The 20,000-nt window shown below is 45.0% G+C and overlaps 2 protein-coding genes across 4 annotated transcripts in view; both read right to left on the bottom strand.

The window, feature by feature from the left end:
• Positions 1 to 2,914, bottom strand: part of mlf1 (myeloid leukemia factor 1) — a 16,471-nt gene extending 13,557 nt beyond the window's left edge. For both annotated transcript variants that reach the window (XM_076281614.1, XM_076281615.1), the window contains exon 1: positions 2,759 to 2,914. In XM_076281614.1, the coding sequence (XP_076137729.1) occupies positions 2,759 to 2,881 (123 nt within the window). In that variant the 5' untranslated portion in view covers positions 2,882 to 2,914. The remainder of the gene's footprint in view (positions 1 to 2,758) is intronic.
• Positions 2,915 to 8,903: 5,989 nt separating this feature from the next.
• Positions 8,904 to 20,000, bottom strand: part of rsrc1 (arginine/serine-rich coiled-coil 1) — a 164,414-nt gene continuing 153,317 nt past the window's right edge. For both annotated transcript variants that reach the window (XM_076282759.1, XM_076282761.1), the window contains exons 8-10: positions 16,143 to 16,249; positions 14,010 to 14,132; positions 8,904 to 9,460 (exon numbers count right to left, since the gene is read on the bottom strand). In XM_076282759.1, coding sequence (XP_076138874.1) covers positions 9,368 to 9,460; positions 14,010 to 14,132; positions 16,143 to 16,249 — 323 coding nt within the window. In that variant the 3' untranslated portion in view covers positions 8,904 to 9,367. The remainder of the gene's footprint in view (positions 9,461 to 14,009; positions 14,133 to 16,142; positions 16,250 to 20,000) is intronic.

The following is a 20,000-nucleotide window of genomic DNA, read 5'->3' as shown; positions in this document are numbered from 1 at the left end:
TACAGTAAGTCTACAGACTTCTACATGCCACTTATTCTACAGACTACAAGCCTCTAGGGCCTGCTTATTAAGGGCTGAGGCCAGAGACTTCTGTCTGCACTTTAAACAGTTAAAGTACAACAGTCATTGGGGTGCTGGAGCTAAAAAAAAGCACACTGCAGTAATTGAGCTCTAAACACAGAATAATTCAGTCATGTTCATTTATTATCTATTATGGTTTTCTACACACTCTGCGGTCAAATGATGTACCTCATTATACTTTTATATAAGCCTGGCTACGTTATTTCATTGCAGTCTTAAAGACACAAAGACACTTATTATAAACGCGTATTGTTTGTGTGATTCAGAGCTTAACCAGTCATATTTCAACATGTCTATAAGCAGTAAAGTCAGACCTCACACAGACTGTGTAGTGTTCAAGATCGGCTCCTGCCTGGAGAGCGACTCTAAACTAGCCAATCCTTAGAAAGCTGCCGAGTTCCGCTCTCTCTCATGTCCAGCCAACTGATTCCAGTGGAATGCTATCTGCAACAATAGACAGATGTCTACGTGATGTAAGTAGGCCTTAGACGCTGCAAAGCACCAGCACACAGTTCATGTTCAGCTTCTACTCAGTAGAGGGATTCACTGGAGAACACTGTGTGACTCCAGGCTGTCAAGGCTAGAACCTTCCAGGTCCTGACCAGAGGCTTTAGGTGAATCGGATCAGCGAGAGACCTTTGCCTCCCCTCAGATTGAGAGCCGGTCAACACACGCAGGGCCAGGCCAAGGCCCACTGAGTCCCTGGAGGACACGCTTACTGGCTCTGCCTGGCTGGAAAAGCACTGTGTCAGTAGAACAATGCTGGCTGGCATCTCTATAAATACCTCCAGCTCACAGCTAAAGTTAGCACGCTCAACGGCAAGCAGGTGCCCCCCCCCCAACCCAATCACTCTAGTGGACTGGTAGAGACACACACGCACACTCACACACACACACACACACACACATACACACCAACCCTCAGACCCAACCCCCCAAACTCACAGTCCGTGGATGAGATCAAGTTACACAAGCATGGCAGCTTTCCATCTCGACCTCAGTAAACTTCTGTGTGTGTGTGTCTGTGTGTGTTTGTTTGTTTGTTATTGCCATGGCTGCTTTATTTATTTATTTTTAGGCTCTGGATGTGTAATCAAGCTGTACTGGGTAGTGTGGGGTGGGGGTGGAGGGGGGGGGGCACATGTGTTTCACTGTCCTCACTCATCAACCATACTGAGACAGTATGTGGGTCAGTCACAAGGCTGCTGGAACTGCTGTACAACCACAGGTGTGTGTGCGTGTGTGTGAGTATATGTGTGTGTGTGTGTGTGTGTGTGTGTGTGTGTGTGTGTATGTTTGTGTGTGTGTTTGTAGGTGAATCAGTGAATGAGGAGCATCTGGACACTATCTCAAAGCCCTGAGGAGAATCAGTAATCTCTTTCTGGCAGCGGACAGGTGTGTAATTACAGTACGGCCCTGGACTATTAACTGCCAGTGAACCTCAGTCCTCTCTAGGATGTGACACACTTTGGGGGGGGGCAACAGTGGCCAACGTCTGTCAGTCCCAATTCAGCACTAAGGTCGATGCCATTCCACTCATCCACAATCTCACAAAACGAGCCAAAGGTTTATTCCACCGATGTGTGTACAATCTACAACTCCTAACTGCGCGACTGAAGCGTGAATTACTCTATCTACACGGAATGCAACCTCGTCCAAGCTGTTGACAGACGTGCAGTTCATACATGTAGATTCATGGGGGATGAATTTTGTGATTTGCGAACTTCAAAGAGTAAGTCAGAGTGGAAGCTGAGCATGTAGCTTAGTGGTCTAATGGGTCTGCCTACTCAAATGCTGGTATAGTCACTTGCGACTGTGCACTGTGCCCTTCACTCTAAAAAATGAAGGCGCTTATGGTTCTTTTCCTCACTATTGGCAAAGTCCTTTTAGGCAACTCCCCCCACTTGGCACCTACCTAGCTATTTTCCTATTCAAGTGAATAGGGAGAAATGCAGGAAGGGGCTGGATATGTGTAAAGACTACTGCCATATTGCCGTTACGAACTAACCTCATGCATTTCTACAGAGGATTTTTTGAGTGTTGCCTCCTCATTAGAAAGTTTCTGCTATAGGTTCCATAAAACACCATGACTTTGTGTTAAACCTTTATATCAAGTGAAAGGTTCTTCACATTGGAAATGGTTCTTCAGAAAGACTAGGTTAGGTTACCTTTTCTTAAATGGTTCTTCAAAGAACTAACACCTTGACGGTTCTTTAAAGCACAAAAGGTTCTCCTATGACATTGCTCTGAAGAACCAATTGTTTTTGAGTGTTGGACAAGGCACTTCATCTGCATTGTCTTAGTCCACCCAGACCGACTATGCTTAGCTGAGTGAGCACTGAGAAGGTCAGTGAGAGTGAGAGAGTTAAGAGAGACTGACTGACCATGAGTAGATAATGAATGTAAGCATTGCGTACGTCCCAGTGAGAGAGTTGTGCATGACTGGCAAGCCATGAGTAGATAATGGCTGAATGTAAGCATTGCGTACGTCCCAGTGAGAGAGTTGTGCATGACTGGCAAGCCATGAGTAGATAATGGCTGAATGTAAGCATTGCGTACGTCCCAGTGAGAGAGATGTGCGTGACTGACAGGCCATAGATGATGGCTGAAGGTAAGCATTGAGTACGTCCGAGTGAGAGACGGGTGACTGAGAGTGAGAGCGTTGAGCGTGACTGACCCTGGGGTTCTGGTTCTCCTGCAGAGCTCCGTTGGGCTGCGTCTGCGTCTGGACGCGGCTCCTCCCGTCAGTCAGGCTGGGCATCAGGCCGTGGCCGAACGGGTCGGAGAAGCTGCGCATCATCTGTCGCACGCGCTCACTGTGCGCCTGGAACGGATCACTGCGGAGAAGAGAGAGAGTCGCAGAAGAGTAATGAATGACTAGCCTAGTCTCTGTGTTTGTGTGTGTGTGAGTGAGTGAGTGAGTGAGAGAGAGAGAGAGAGAGAGAGAGAGAGAGAGAGAGAGAGAGAGAGAGAGGCAAATTCAGCAGTGTGTTTGTATGTATGATAGAGAGAAGAATTAACACAAACTTGGGTGGGAGAGGTCAGCTTACCTTGCTGAGCTAAAAGAAAGAAAGAAAAAGGGGGACAAAGAAAGAGAAAGGTCTAAACAAATAACATGATTCAATTCCTACAAGCATTCAATAAAACAATTATTTAATGGCAAAGCAAGGACAGAACAAGATGTAAGAAGTCAGCATTTGTCTAGTTAGTTCATTTGTTTGCGGCAGATTTTTTAAATATTTTCATAATTTTGTCCTTAGGTAGGGTCTATTACTGTTATTATGATATGTAATATTATTTTATGAATTCATCTCCAATATGGGCATTTCTTTTACTGTTTTTTTTTATCTAATGGTTTATAAGTCAGTGACCGCCCAGACCGGTTCCATTCATAATTTTCACAGTGACTGCCTGGGCAGTATAAGAATAAGATTCTCTCATAAGCATTAGAAAATTAGCGAGTTATATTTTATCACCTTTATCAGTCATGCAGTCATAAGCAAATCTATTCGGAATCGGAAAGAGCGCACGGGGCGCAAAAGTAGCACTTGACACGCACACGCGGAATCTGTTAATTATCAGCGCTCACTTAAACGGAGCTCTAAATACTCACTGCGAAAAGATTTATGACTAAGTAACGAGCTTTACTGCTAGATGGTCTTGCTACCACTATGATTATTAGAGTCGGCAACATGTTGAAACCAACAGCCTGTTACACTGTTCCGCAGTCTATAGGCATAATTAAAGACTCATTCATAAGTTCAATATAGGCGTAGGCTAATAGTGTAAAATTCAGCTAAATATTGCAACTAAATAAGATAGTTTCCACCGAACATTTATAGGAGGTAACATCTAACCTACGACTGGGTTGACTATTTTCCATAGGTAGCCTAAATTGACGCATTGCTAGAGGGAAATCCAGAATTAGGAACTATTATTATAGGCTATGTTAACGTTTTCGTTTATGATGATCACGAGAAACATGAAAAAAGAGTTTGTTACGTGTTTCAACAAACTTCGGAACAACTAAGTTAAATGTGGCGACATTCAAACTTCATAACAGATAAGCGGGACGGTAGATTGCAGTCTCAGAAAGAGCCGGTCTACATTTAATTTTTCAGAAAAAAAAAATATGAATAAGATCACTTACGCAAAGAATGGATCCTCGTCGAATTCCCTTAGAAGACTGTTAAACATCTCCACAGATTGTAATGGGCAAAAATTGAATAGAAATATATGTACACAAATTGGTATTCCCAAACTGCCTCCTCTGCCTGCCCTGGTCAACTCCTTTCTGCGACGCTTGGGCAGTTACTATGAAACTAAACATAATAGAATGCCAAGTGGGACGCCTATCGGCCATATGACCTTGTTGTGGCTCTCTGATTGGCTAGCTATTCATGGCTTTTACCCAAGCTGAGTTTGTGTTGTCATTGCGTGGTTGTGTCGTGCTGGCTGCCATAGAAACGCTAGCTATTCCAGACAATTCTACACTCTATTCTGGCAAATTCGTAGACTAGAATTCAGTTCAACGTAGTAGAGGTCCTGGGTAAGATTTGTATGCACTTCATTTAGCGGAGAATATCTCAACTGTTATATACTAATATGACCCCATTGAACAACGTGGGATGTGTGCCAAAATTTCTACCCGGGATGAAAGTTCTGAAAATGACCACAACAGATGACACTATTCTCACACTACATGTGAATGGGACTTTTTTCCCCCTTTATAGATATCCCCATAGCCTACATTTCTACCAGATTAATCTTCATATTAAGAGAAATACTTTTTGTATTACACTTTGCCTAAAAAATAAAATAAAATATGCAAATGAGGCAATATCTCATTAAATATGCGTAGGCCTACATATAAACCCTTGAAGCTACAGATTTTCTGAGGTGATCACAATGTTCACAGTGACCATAATTATAAGGTCTTAGAAGAGTGTAAGCATTCTGATTTGATATAAAGAAAATGGCTAAAAAACAGTCAACCTATTACATACAACTAATGACATACATGAGTTGCCAGTTATTTATTAACCTAAACTTTAAAAGCTTACATTTCCTACCTGTTCTAAATATTGCTGTCATCACGCCATCACCTACAACTTTTTTTCTCCAACAAAAGTTTACTTGGCAGCCATAGTGACCTAAGGTCATAGCAGAGCACATGGCTGTAAAGCAAGATCAAGAAAAGTAAGGAAATCTACTCTTTATTCTTTGTGTTGGCATGTGTCTTCTTACGTATCATTATCATGAGTTGTAGTTTTGTGTATTTAAATAATTATAATGAATTTGTATCAGTTTTATATTTAATTTGGTGTGTATTGTAGCTAGCTAGCTGCTAGTGTTTTTGTTTTGTTTTTTTGCAAAATGGGGAAAATGTCATCACCAGATTGTCTCAGACAAGTTGGTGAAGTTACAATGTCTTCAATTCAATTCAATTCAAAGCACTTTATTTGTCCCCATGTCATGAAGTTATTCCTCACAAAGAACAGATAAGTTGGTACATACCAATTACTCATATTTGAAACCTTATTTTACAAAATTCCAAAAGATCTGGAGAAAGTGAGAGCAACTTATGGATCTACATCACTGACACTGTCATCAGGTGACACAGATGTCTTTATGTGCCTATTATACCACATAACAATTGTTCTGGCTCATCCACAACTCAGGAGTGAAAAGATCAATATTACCACTTCATGATATCTGCATAGCGCTGGGAGACGAGCTCACACAGTGTCTCCAAACACTAAATGGGCTGACTGGGTGCGATACAACCAGCAAAATATCAACCAAACTTCCGGCTCTGAACACTATCCACAAACTAGACAACTCTTTTCTGATTCTCAATGTCAACTGTCCACAGCTAACAGAATGCAACACAAATAGCAGAAACATTCTTGGTCAAATGTCTCAAACCATCAACGGACATGGAGACATTTGACGACCTGTGCATTGTTGTTCGATAGTAATGCCCTTAAGATGGACTTTGAGAGGGCCGCTTGCACCTCAACTAATGCAAGAAAGCATATACAAATAACCTATTCAACAGCAGCGTTGGGTCCAAACAGCATTTACAGACACCACCTTGATTTTAATCCAGATGGTTATGGTTTTGTAAGAAAGGGCAGTTTATTAGTCCCTGAGATTGTAATCTCAAAACCTGAAGGTTTACCAGATCCCTGCTCATGTGGCAAGTGTGCACACAAGAATGGGTGTCCCTGTCGGGTAGCTGGTATCCGTTGTTGCAAGTACTGCAAATGCAAGGGAGTTGTAAAAATCCTATCACTGAATGAGGTCTCATCATCATCCCCACACCTGGACTCTGTTGTGAAAGTTTTACCTTGCAACACAGGGAATAAACCTGTTGTTTTGTATTTTTCACTTTAACGTTCCAATGATAATAGCAAGGTTGGATATAAACTTAGTTTTTGCCTTTGTAACATTGTACCATTGCAGAATGAAAATCAATATTTTACAGATATGAAGTTATAATAATACAAATTATCATAGGAAATCATCAAAATCACTGTTATGTACTAGTTAAAAGCTCCATAAATCTCCCCAAACATTCTCCGGTACAGTATATTAAACACACAACCACACACACATATCCATGAGTTTGCACACTTACACTCATGCAAGTTACCTGCAACTGACTTCCTGAAAGTTTAGTAAGCAATTTGTCTCAAAAGAGAAACACAGGGGGTAGGCCAGTCAGGCCTCAAACTTGGGGCTACAGGGTACAGGGTAGCAAGTCTGCAGCGTCACCGCACCATCAAAAAGCCATGGATGTTGGTATGATAGTCAGGGCACACACTCAACCATAGTGATGGCATTCTATAAAACTTCATTAATCACACTCATGCACTTCACATATACAGGTGCTTCCCTACTTAGAATATTTGGTATGGCCATATGCAAATCTGTTATGGTTCAATGCTGCAGTTTTTTGTAATTTCCTATGACACCTAGATTGATATGTTATGAAAAGTTGTTGATAATAAACCGGTAAATGAATACCTGATAGTCACAGTTGATAAAAATGAAAGGTTCCTAGGGTTAACCTTTTAAATTCCATAGAAAATGCTTAGGTCATTTTTGACCCCACTTGGAAAACAAGTTTGACCCCACATGGAAAAGTGTGGTACTGATACAAAAAATGCAATTACTTAAAAAATATACCAATTAGATACAAATCCAAATAGCCTCATGTCAAACACAACCTATTTGAGGAATACATGGAAGATTAAACGATAACAATTTAAAATGACCAAGATATTGCAAAAAAACAACCGCTGGGGTCATTTTTGACCCCACTTATGCATCCCTTGTTTGTATACAATTTTCGCATCCCTTGTTTGTATACAATTTTCCATTTAATACAGCACAAAACACAATTAAAAATATCAAACCAGAATTCATACACATACACTAACTACATGGTCATTGTAAACACTGTGATCACCTCATAAAATCTGTACCTTCAAGAACTTATATGTACGCAATGAGATATTCCCTCATTTGCATATTTTATTTTATTTTTTAGGCAAAGTGTAATACAAAAAGTATTTCTCTTAATATGAAGATTAATCTGGTAGAAATGTATGGGGATATCTATAAAGGGAAAAAAAAGTCCCATTCACCTGTAGTGGGATAATAGTGTCATCTGTTGTGGTCATTTTCAGGACTTTTGTCCCGGGTAGAGATTTTGGCACACATCCCACGTTGTTCAATGGGGTCATATTAGTCTATAACAGTTCAGATATTCTCCGCTAAATGAAGTGCATACAAATCTTACCCAGGACCTAGACTAGTTATCTAGACGCACCATGTGCAGTTGCGTTGCGTGTTATCTATCCACTAGTGGGCCACGCATTCCACTCACTGCCAATATTGGCACCTTGCAGCGCACAGAAATCGAGTTGCTGTTATAGGATATCCATGGGATCCTAAAGAACATACACACTATTATTATATTATTACTACCCCATGTCTAGCCAAATGTCAACACTGTGGCCTTTTGTGTTGCTAAAAAAAACGTTGCTTATTCATGTCCACTTTGCATCAAAAAATAAACATCTTGTATTTAATTGCAGTGACACTCCTCCACTGGGAATCACTCCTAGCCAGCAGACTACCATGGCAACCCAGCCGTCCAACTGCCAGCATATGTCCGCCTGCTGTAAGAGGCACCATCTGTTCAGAGGCAAGCCCAGCTCCGGATGACAGCGACCGCATGCTGGTGTGTTTCTCTGATAGACAAGCTCGGTAGCATTTAAAACACCCGCACATAACTGATATCCGAGGCGTAGAAATAGAGAACAGCTAGCCTGTTACACAGCCGACACGGAGGCGGATCTGGCCATGATGCGGTTCAGTTCTGGCAACTTCTGTGCTCTATGGTTCTGGCCCAGCTGAAGTCAGTGGCACGCCGCAGGGTGAGGACCTAAAAAAAAAAAGCACTGACACACATTTCACAAATGAACAGTGTTAAAGAGCCATGATTTTTCAGCTATGATGCAGCCTTCCCAAAAATAATGCCTTAGCCCTGCTGACATTTGTGTTTGTGTGTGTATGTGTGTGCCTGCCCCCCATTCTCAGAGGACTACTTATAACTCATGACCCAGAGCACACTGCAAATAGAACTCAAATGGACATGACATGCCCCAGCTGGGTGTGTGTGTATGTGTGTGTGTGTGTGTGTGTGTGTGTGTGTGTGGGGGGTGGGGGTCCATATGCAGTTTCTGCTTTGACCAGCATAGACAGATTATACAATAATGAATGCATGGCAAAAAAGGGCTACTCAAGAGTAAAGGTTTTTAAAGAGTTTATTGAGAAAATGAAATAAAAGACATAATGATCTCAAAATCACGCTGGGTCACAGACAGATTAGGGTATTTCTGTTAGCGCTCAAATAAATGTTGGAGCCAGTCTACTCTCAAACCATGTTATCATTAACTCATTAAACTCCTACTTCCACTATTGCTAACATGGTAAACACATTGGGGTTTTCTTTCTGAGACATCTAGGCAGTTTGTCAGACTTTGATCCAGTTGGTCAGACTGACCCACCTTTTCACACAGGGCAGGAGAGAGCTCAGAGGAGGGTACTTCAGTGCAGGCTCTCAGATATGGTTTTGCATTTTCAGGATCTGTGATCAGAATTCTGCCGTCTTGCATTGGAGTTCCGATTCTAGAATGTGGGATCTGTGGTCCGGGTTCTGCAGTTTGGGTTCCGAGTCTGATGCTGAGGAAGGTGTGGTTGTCTGTCCGCCTCAGGGCACGGGGCTTCCCATGAGCCTCTCCTGGCGCAGGGCCACCAGTCTGTTCAGCCAGCGCTCCTCGGCCTCCTCCTTATCCAGGAACAACTGCAAGGCAGGGGCAGGGGCAGAGGCAGGGGCAGGGGCAAGGGCAGGGGCAGGGGCAGGGGCAGGGGCAAGGGCAGGGGCAGGGGCAGGGGCAAGGGTAGGAGCGGGGGCAGGGGGTTAAGGGGGCAGAGAGAGAGACAAAGCAGTTGAGAACGTGGCCACTCACTCTCATACAGGACACACTGTGCTGACTGTACAGATTAAGAAGAGGACAAACCAGTTCAAACTCTATTCAAGACAGCTCTCAGAATAAAGACTGAATCAGCTCCACTTTTATCCAGAACCTACAGGCCTATTGTATTAACAGATATTTATTTTTACCAGTGGTCTCTGAGACATGAGCGTGTCTGCTGTTTACAGCCCCTAGCCCCATCAGCCCAGCTATAAGAGCACAGTATGTTACATTGTAATACAGTTCTGATCAAGACTTCTGGAATGTTACATTGTAATACATTTCTGATGAGGAATTTGTGTGGTTGATACAGTATACTTCCGGTCAAGAACAGCAGTCACCAACACTTGTTACTATCGGACAAAGAAAGAGTGCCTAAGACTGGACCAAGGAACAGACGTCCATACAGTATGTCCATACAATGTGTGTGTGTGTGTTTGTAATAAGACAAAATGTGTATATTGAATGGACCTTGATAGGCGATGAAAACGTTTGAGGTGTGTTTGTGTGTGTGTGTGTGAGAGAGAGAGATAATAATAAGGTGCAATCTCTGTTATCACATGAACTCTATGAAGGTCAGCCAGCGGGCAGTTCATTCACACAGTCCTATGATGAAGGTCGCGGGTGGGACACCCTTTCAGCATCGCGCCAGTGTATGTGTGAGTGTGTGTGTGTACTGCACACATGAGTCTCACACACACTTGTGAACCCATTCTAAACACGTCAGCAGTGTTCTCATCACAGTCCAGCACCACACCACTAAGATCACAAGGACAGGTGTGAGACGTGAACAAGCCCATATGTATCCACTGACATGTCTCACGCCTCCACTGATGATGACCTAAGACTTGGGCTTGTTCGAGCAAGGTCAAGCTCTGCTGAGTTCAACTCATGTGGTCTGATGCTCAGCAGCTCCCTCTACTGGCTCTTGGTGGTACTGCTACTACAGACTGGCCAGATACTGTGTCAGAGCAACTCGGTTCTGCTCAGTTATGCTGTGCTTATTATACGGCTCTTCACAATGCAAGTAGAATGCTCCATTGACTTGAATGGGATTTCCGAAAGTTCTAGCGGTCATTATTTCTTGGGAAAGGACCTCTGAAAACAAGAATGACCGCTGTCAATGGCAACGGAGTTTGCGCTTGGAACTTCATTCAAAAGAGAAAGCAGACGTTGATCAGCTGTGTTCTAAAGAATGTTTGATTCAAGTTCAGCGTGTGTTGCGAACTATTTGTTTCTCAGCAAAAGCCACGACGCCGGTCATTATGGGAAAATAAGCCCCTTCAGGGCGAAACAAGACCCCTCTTTCTTTTTTTTCCCATATTTCTGGTGAATATCAGATACCTTTGCATGCTCACCAGAGATACTTTCGTGAGCTTCAACAATGTGCCTTGACCTGTGTCCTGAAAACACTTCTGAACACACTTCTGCTGCTCTTACATAACTTGCACCACTATGCCACTTGCATACTTAGGTCAAACAGAACTACCTCAGCCATTTATTGGCCTGACTTTTGCACTATTATTATATTGACTGTCTACTGTATGCACAATTGCACAATTTCAACCCATTTTTTTGGCTGCTCTTATTTCTTCACTGTATGTGCCTTCTTATTTACTTTTTATATTGTTTAATTGAATGTTATGTTTTTGTCTGTGGACCTAATTGGTAAAATGTAATAGTGGGAAACGTAATTTCGATCTCTTTGTATGTCTTGACATGTGAAGAAATTGACAATAAAGCAGACTTTGACTTTGAGACTTTGACTTTGACACTTCATGCACACAACAAAATCATGACATTTTAAGGTAGCCCTCTAAATGACATCCTGTGTGTTGAGTATGTAAATACAATGATGATGACCATGCTCTGTTTATAATAACCAATATTATATTATAATATTATATTATTCTTTCTTGACTTGGGTTTGAGTTTTTAGCGCAACCAAACTAATTTTAAGTGGATATGAACACTGAATGTTTGTATGAAACCCATCAAATACTCAGCTGTCGATCATGATTAAATATAGTCTGGGAGAACTATGGTATTGAGCTCATCAGTCATGCTCTGCAGCTTAATTTAATTCTCATTCCTCCTTTCTGCTGTTGAGATGAATAGTAGAATATTCGCCTATTGTGACATCATGCTTTAACGTGCCGTTCTTGTGTAGATATGCCTACAGTATGTGTAATGGCCCTGAGAATATCAACGTGTGGGTGTGGAGGTGTCAGGCACGCTTGTTAACTCACACAATCCATAAAGCTGCACTGGGCGTTTGCATATAGGCGACACGACTGAAGTGATTGGAGCATCTAGACAGAGGCCCGTGCTGCCGAAGTCTGAGCTGCAGATTAGAGCGCCGAGGTTCATCATTCTTCTCTCAATCAACGGCGACGGAGAGAAGAAAAAACACGAGACTAGTCTGAAATTCAATCTAAGCGATCAGGAGATTGATATTCTCCATCATCCTCTGGATAAGTGTGTGTGTGTGTGTGTGTGTGTGTGTGTGTGTGTGTGTGTGTGTGTGTCTGCCGTCTGTGCTCGTATGAGTGTATGAATGTGTGTATATTTGCATTTGTTATGTAGATTCAGGTTTTGTGTTTCACTCAGAGGTGTCAGTGAGCGAAATCAAGTCAAAGTGCCATCGCTACACTCCTTAGGGGTTAAGCATGATGATGATGATGATGATGATGATGATGATGACGGCGGAGATGATGGACTGAGCTTAGTGATGTTCTGTGGTACAGGTCGTGTCGTCTGAGTGTAAAAGTCCTCACAACACAACAAAACGTGCACACACAGACACAGACACACACACACACACTCTTCCACTCCACTAATGAGGTTGAGATGACAGGCGCCTCTCTCGCTCCGCTGTCTACGCTACTAAGTGACAGCGACTCATCCCTCTTGATTGGAGCTCCTCGCCTTGGGCATATTGCCCGCATAGATCAGCCTGTCAGGGGGGGATCGCGCAGCACTACTAACAGAGCCCGCTCGGCAGGAACACATTACACACCAATACACTCACTAATACTGTTACACACAACTCACACAGCCGCGCTCCGACGCATTACACACATCGAAAACTCTAACACAACATTAGGCACAACTCACACCACCACTTACACTTTAACACAACATCACTACTAACAGAGCTCGCTCGGCAGGAACACACATTACACACCAATACACTCACTAATACTGTTACACACAACTCACATTATATGTAACCCACTCCCACCCACCCACCCATTCACCCACACACACACACTCTAACACACGTATACTGTAGCTAATACTGCTATACACAACCTCACATTATATACAACCCACACACACACTCTAACACACCAATACACTCATTAATAATGCACACTAGCTAATACTGCTATACACAACCTCATATTATATACAACCCATATACACACTCTAACACACTCACACACATGCACTAACATATTACACAAAGCAGGCTAGCTCAACATTACACACAACTCACCCAAGCAAAACAACACAAAACAACATATAACTAACACATACACTCACACAACAAAACAACTCATATCCTACACACAACTCACACTCTTACACACCCCTATACACCGCATACTCAATAACAGTGTTACACACAACTTACACTTAGACTTAAGGCCTATTCACACCAAGAATAAACGATAATGATAACGATAACTATAACTTTAACAATAAGCGTTCACACTGAACAACGATAAACAAAGTCTCTCCTTGTGTTAATGAATGTGCCGGTTAAAATTCGATGGGTTCTGATTGGCTATTAGCTTTTTATCGTTCTGAAAATCGCTCTGAAAGTGATCCCCAACGATATCGTTCTTCATGTTGTTATCGTTATAGCTTATGTGTGAACGTCGTCATTCATATTAACGAGAACGATATTTATTTATAGTTATCGTTATCGTTCTTGGTGTGAATGGACCCTTACACTCTAAGACTCTTAGACAAAGTTAGATTTATTTACACTCAAACTTTAACACAACATTACACCAACTCACACTCTAACAATCACTGCACATAATTCCCACTCTAGCAGAAGCATCACACTGGAAGCATTACACAGTATCATTGCAAAGTGATTCAATGACTCTCTTGCCCCTCTAACCCAGGATGGTGCTATGATGACTAAGCTGGTATGTTATGTTTAGCTGGTTTGCTAAGGTGCCAACACCACCACGCAGGAGATGTTGTGTTTGGGCATCTTATTAGACGAATCATACGTATGTGCATTTACAAATGGTTTCCCTGGTGCTCAGATGCGTGTGCAAACGACTTCACACACACGCACACACACACACCCATATTCACTCAAACACACACACTCAAACGCACACACTGACTTACGCTGGGGTGTGCCAGAGAGTCTCCGTCGTTGTCGTTGTAGACGATGGTGGTAGGCAGAGGAGCTTGATGCTCAGACCAATCAGAACTCACCGACTCCTTCTTCACCTCCACCAGCTCTGAGGCCTGAAGGGACAAAATACACACACACACACATGATTATCACACACACACACACACAATTATCACAAACACACACACACACACAGGATTATCACACACACACACACACATGATTATCACACACACACACACAGAATTATCACAAACACACACACACACACAGGATTATCACACACACAATTATTACACAAACACAGGATTATCACACACACACACACACACACAGAATTATCACACACACACACGTCTTATCACACACACTTACTGAAACACCACATCACATAATATCACACGCATACACAAACATGACACATAAAAATAACCCTCACACTCCTACTTTAACTCACACACACACACACATACACACACACACACACACGGAGAAACAGAGGGGTGAGAGGCCTAACAGAGGAGGCCTCTAAGCATCAGACTGTTGATGCTCTCTAAGCTGCTGGTGAGCTCTGCTGTCTGTGCAGTTTTACTGTTTGGCCACAAGGTGGCAGTACGCACACAGGGTTGACTCGCGACAGAACACCGTGACATATTTGCCGGTTCTCAACTATGTCGGAACTGTCTGTCACACTCTCATGTGTTTCTTACATCTCTCTTCTAATGGCTACAATCAGAAACACTTTCTCTTTCCAAACGATCAACTCCACAAACACTGTTTATTCTCTGAAAAGTGTTACTTGGAAGCCTCTCTTGACGAAACAGGGAACTTATCAATTTAATATGTGTCCTTAGCACATGCATACCAAACCACAAATACCACAGCGATCTCTTTTACCACAGGCAAGAGCAAAGGGATATCCAGTCTCCTGCTATAATGCTGTAGAGGCCAGCATGGCTGTGACTGATTGAGGCAGAAATAACTAAATGGACAACTCCTAGTCTCCTAGTCTCTCCTGTGCAGTGTGTGTGTGTGTGTGTGTGTATGTGTGTGTTGAGGGGTGTGTGTGTATGTGTGTGCGTGTATGTGTGTGCGTGCGCGTGTGTGTGTATGTGTGTGTGTTGAGGGGTATGTGCGTGTGTGTGTGAGAGTATGTGAGTATATTTGTGTATATGTGTGTGTGTGTGTGTTGAGGGGTTATGTGTGTGTGTATGAGAGTATGTGAGTATGTGTGTGTGTGTGTTGAGGGTTATGTGGTATGTGTGTGTGTGTGTGTGTGTGTGTGTGTGTGTGTTGACGGGTATGTGTGTGTGTATGAGAGTATGTGAGTATGTGTGTATGGACCTGAGCACTCTGAGAATGGAGCACATTGTAGTCCAGGAGTGCAATGCCATAAGAGGCCATTCTGAGGGGTAACTGGCCCAATTGGTTTGTGCGCGAGTGTCTTTATTGGGACGTGAGGAGCAGCAGGGCCGAGTCTGATGGCGGATCAGCACTTAAAGCCGGCGAGCGCGTATCTGTGCCCCTCGCAGCGTGACGCGGGCGCGAGCGGCGATCGGTCATCCTGCTCTCATTGGAGCCGTGGCCCTTTGTCTCCTAACTCTGCACACTAGCCATTTCCTGCTGGTCTAATGCGGTTAACATCCGCTCCTGCCTATGGTGCTCGCTGTATATAGCAGTGGAAGGGTGAGTGTGTGTGTGTGTGTGTGTGTGTGTGTGTGTGTGTGTGTGTGTGAGAGAGAGAGAGAGAGAAAGAGAGGGCATATATGTGTCTGTGTCAGTCTGTATGTGTCTGGATTTGTCTCTCTCTCTCTCTCTGTGTGTGTGTGTGTGTGCGCGTGTGTGAAGTGCTTTTGTGGTGGCGGAGCGTGGGCCTTTGTCCACTGACTGGGCAGTGGGGCGGGCGGCTAGACCCGAGGAGAAGGCATTGAATTGGAATGATTTCATCTGTGAACAGTCAGCATGAAGCAGGCAAAAAGGGACAATTCAATCTCTGATTACACAAGAAACCGAGACAGGAGGAGGGAGAGGGAGAGAAAGAAAGAGAGAGAGAGAGAGAGAGAGAGAGAGGGAGGGAGAGAGAGAGAGAGAGAAAAGAGGAGAGATGGAGAAAGAGCACGCACCTTTGGAGTCTCTCGGGATGATTTGAAAGCCTGAGGAACAAAAGAGTCGCTCTCGATGGCCTCAATGTCCTTAATCCGTCTCACCTGCTCCTCCAGAGTGGTCCCCTCTGAACACACACACACACACACACACACACACAACAGAGAGAGAGACACACACACACACACACACACACACACACACACACACACACACACACACACACACACAACAGAGACACACACACACACACACACACACAACAGAGCACAATGCAAAACACACACACACACACACACACACACACAGAAAGACAGGTCAGGAGAGAGGTCATAGAGGAAAACGTCACTTAGAGATCCCTAATGTGCAGTGTGATGTGTGTGCAGCGTAAACAAAATAAAACAGACTGTGTGTACGTGTACGTGTGTGTGTGTGTGTGTGTACATGTGAATGTGTGAGTGAGTGAGTTAGGAGAGAGTGAGAGAAAAGCAAAACAGAGAAAGACAGCAGACTGAAAGTGACTAAATTGTCTTTGTTCTCCCTTGCCAATTTCTCGGTGGAGCTGTCAATATTTACCTCCTCCCATCCCTCCTCTCTAGACCTCCACTCATCCACACAGCACTCCTCTCATCACTCCATCTGCCAATCACAGAGGTGTGTGTGTGTGAGTGGTTTTCTGTGTGTTTTGTGTGTGTGTGTGCATCCGTGTGCATATAAGTGTATGTGTGTCAATGTGTGTGGGTGCGTGTATGTGTACTGTATATGTGGGCATATACGTGTGTGTGTGTGTGTGTGTGTGTGTGTAAATCTGTGTTCTTGTGTATGTGTCTGTGAATATGTATACATGGGCATACTGTATGTGTGTGAATCTGTGTTTTGTGTGTGTGTGTGTCAGAGTGGGGGGTGTACCAGCTGTGCAGGCCTGCACATGAGTGGCATCTGGGAAGAGAGAGGCGGCCTTAGGAATGGCTCAGGACCCACACACTTAAACACGTGCCCCTCTCTCCTCTCTCTCTCTCACTCTCTCTCCTCTCTCTCTCTCTCTCTCTCCCTCTCTCTCTCTCCCTCCCTCTCCCTCCCTCTTCCTCCCTCCCTCTGTCTGTCTCCCTCACTGTGCTGCCAAAACAATGCCATAGAACTTCACTTCACTTACAATAGGATAATTGCATCACACAAATGATACGCTTGCAACCTGTTTCGCTCCCACATTCAAATTGCTGTATTAGCATGACAAATATGCATGTGTATTGTAATTACATATAGGACAATTATCTAAAACATGTGGGCGCATGTGTGTGTGTGTTTGTATATGTGTGTGTGTGTGTGTGTGTGTGTGTGTGTGTGTGTGTGTGTGTGTGTGTGTGTGTGTTGCTCTCTTGCTCTCTCTCTCTGCATCCCCCTCAGCTGTGAGCTCAAGGATTAGTTTAATTTCCTGATTTACAGATGAAGAGACGTCTCCACCTCCGTACCCACTGCTATGCTGCGCTGCGTTGGACACCATATGGAGAGTAGGGGCACAGGGCGGCACAGGGCATCACAGGGCATCACAGGGCAGAACAGACCAGCACAGGGCAGAACAGACCAGCACAGGGGATCGATCACAGGGCAGAACAGACCAGCACAGGGCAGAACAGACCAGCACAGACCAGCACAGACCAGCACAGGGCAGCGTTGCGTTGGACACCATATGGAGAGTAGGGGCACAGGGCAGCACAGGGCAGAACAGGGCAGCACAGGACAGCACAGACCAGCACAGGGCAGAACAGACCAGCACAGACCAGCACAGGGCAGCGTTGCGTTGGACACCATATGGAGAGTAGGGGCACAGGGCAGCACAGGGCAGAACAGGGCAGCTAAGGGCAGCACAGGACAGCACAGACCAGCACAGGGCAGAACAGACCAGCACAGACCAGAACAGGGCAGAATAGACCAGCACAGGGCAAAACAGACCAGCGTTGCGTTGGACACCATATGGAGAGTAGGGGCAGCACAGGGCAAAACAGACCAGCGTTGCGTTGGACACCATATGGAGAGTAGGGGCAGCACAGGGCAGCACAGGGCAGAACAGACCAGCACAGACCAGCACAGGGCAGAACAGACCAGCGTTGCGTTGGACACCATATGGAGAGTAGGGGCAGCACAGGGCAGAACAGACCAGCGTTGCGTTGGACACCATATGGAGAGTAGGGGCAGCACAGGGCAGAACAGACCAGCGTTGCGTTGGACACCATATGGAGAGTAGGGGCAGCACAGGGCAGAACAGACCAGCGTTGCGTTGGACACCATATGGAGAGTAGGGGCAGCACAGGGCAGAACAGACCAGCGTTGCGTTGGACACCATATGGAGAGTAGGGGCAGCACAGGGCAGAACAGACCAGCGTTGCGTTGGACACCATATGGAGAGTAGGGGCAGCACAGGGCAGAACAGACCAGCGTTGCGCTGGACACCATATGGAGAGTAGGGGCAGCACAGGGCAGAACAGACCAGCGTTGCGCTGGACACCATATGGAGAGTAGGGGCAGCACAGGGCAGAACAGACCAGCGTTGCGCTGGACACCATATGGAGAGTAGGGGCAGCACAGGGCAGAACAGACCAGCGTTGCGTTGGACACCATATGGAGAGTAGGGGCAGCACAGGGCAGAACAGACCAGCGTTGCGCTGGACACCATATGGAGAGTAGGGGCAGCACAGGGCAGAACAGACCAGCGTTGCGTTGGACACCATATGGAGAGTAGGGGCAGCACAGGGCAGAACAGACCAGCGTTGCGCTGGACACCATATGGAGAGTAGGGGCAGCACAGGGCAGAACAGACCAGCGTTGCGCTGGACACCATATGGAGAGTAGGGGCAGCACAGGGCAGAACAGACCAGCGTTGCGCTGGACACCATATGGAGAGTAGGGGCAGCACAGGGCAGAACAGACCAGCGTTGCGCTGGACACCATATGGAGAGTAGGGGCAGCACAGGGCAGAACAGACCAGCGTTGCGCTGGACACCATATGGAGAGTAGGGGCAGCACAGGGCAGAACAGACCAGCGTTGCGCTGGACACCATATGGAGAGTAGGGGCAGCACAGGGCAGAACAGACCAGCGTTGCGCTGGACACCATATGGAGAGTAGGGGCAGCACAGGGCAGAACAGACCAGCGTTGCGCTGGACACCATATGGAGAGTAGGGGCAGCACAGGGCAGAACAGACCAGCGTTGCGCTGGACACCATATGGAGAGTAGGGGCAGCACAGGGCAGAACAGACCAGCGTTGCGCTGGACACCATATGGAGAGTAGGGGCAGCACAGGGCAGAACAGACCAGCGTTGCGCTGGACACCATATGGAGAGTAGGGGCAGCACAGGGCAGAACAGACCAGCGTTGCGCTGGACACCATATGGAGAGTAGGGGCAGCACAGGGCAGAACAGACCAGCGTTGCGCTGGACACCATATGGAGAGTAGGGGCAGCACAGGGCAGAACAGACCAGCGTTGCGCTGGACACCATATGGAGAGTAGGGGCAGCACAGGGCAGCATGGGTGCACGCAGTGACGTCTCATTCATTCTCCTCTTTCTTTTTTTCTCTGTTATTTATTTCTGGCAGGATTTTATTTTATTCATTTCAGGACTTTTATTTTCTGTTTGCTTGTTTTTATTTTTTATTTTGTTATTGGAGTGTTTTTAGGGTGGGTGGGCGGGTTACTGAGGCGTGATTGACAGCAGTAGGGCGGAATGCTTTGGGCACGGGCTAGGCTTTCTGAAAAATAAATAAAGCAATCAAAACAAAATGCATTCATCAGTTAGCTCTTGATTTTATATGGGGCCAATAAAGCTAGATTACAACTCTCTCAGTTCGTCTCTCTCTCTCTTCATCTCTCTCTCTCTCTCT

This window comes from Alosa pseudoharengus, unplaced genomic scaffold, assembly GCF_046254945.1.
Source record: "Alosa pseudoharengus isolate Yale_2024_CS ecotype anadromous, Long Island Sound unplaced genomic scaffold, YU_APseudo_1.1 YU_APseudo_1.1_scf_13, whole genome shotgun sequence".
Lineage (NCBI taxonomy): Eukaryota > Metazoa > Chordata > Actinopteri > Clupeiformes > Clupeidae > Alosa > Alosa pseudoharengus.
The sequence above is the reverse complement of the archived record's forward strand: the minus strand, read 5'-3'. Positions and strand labels throughout refer to the sequence as shown.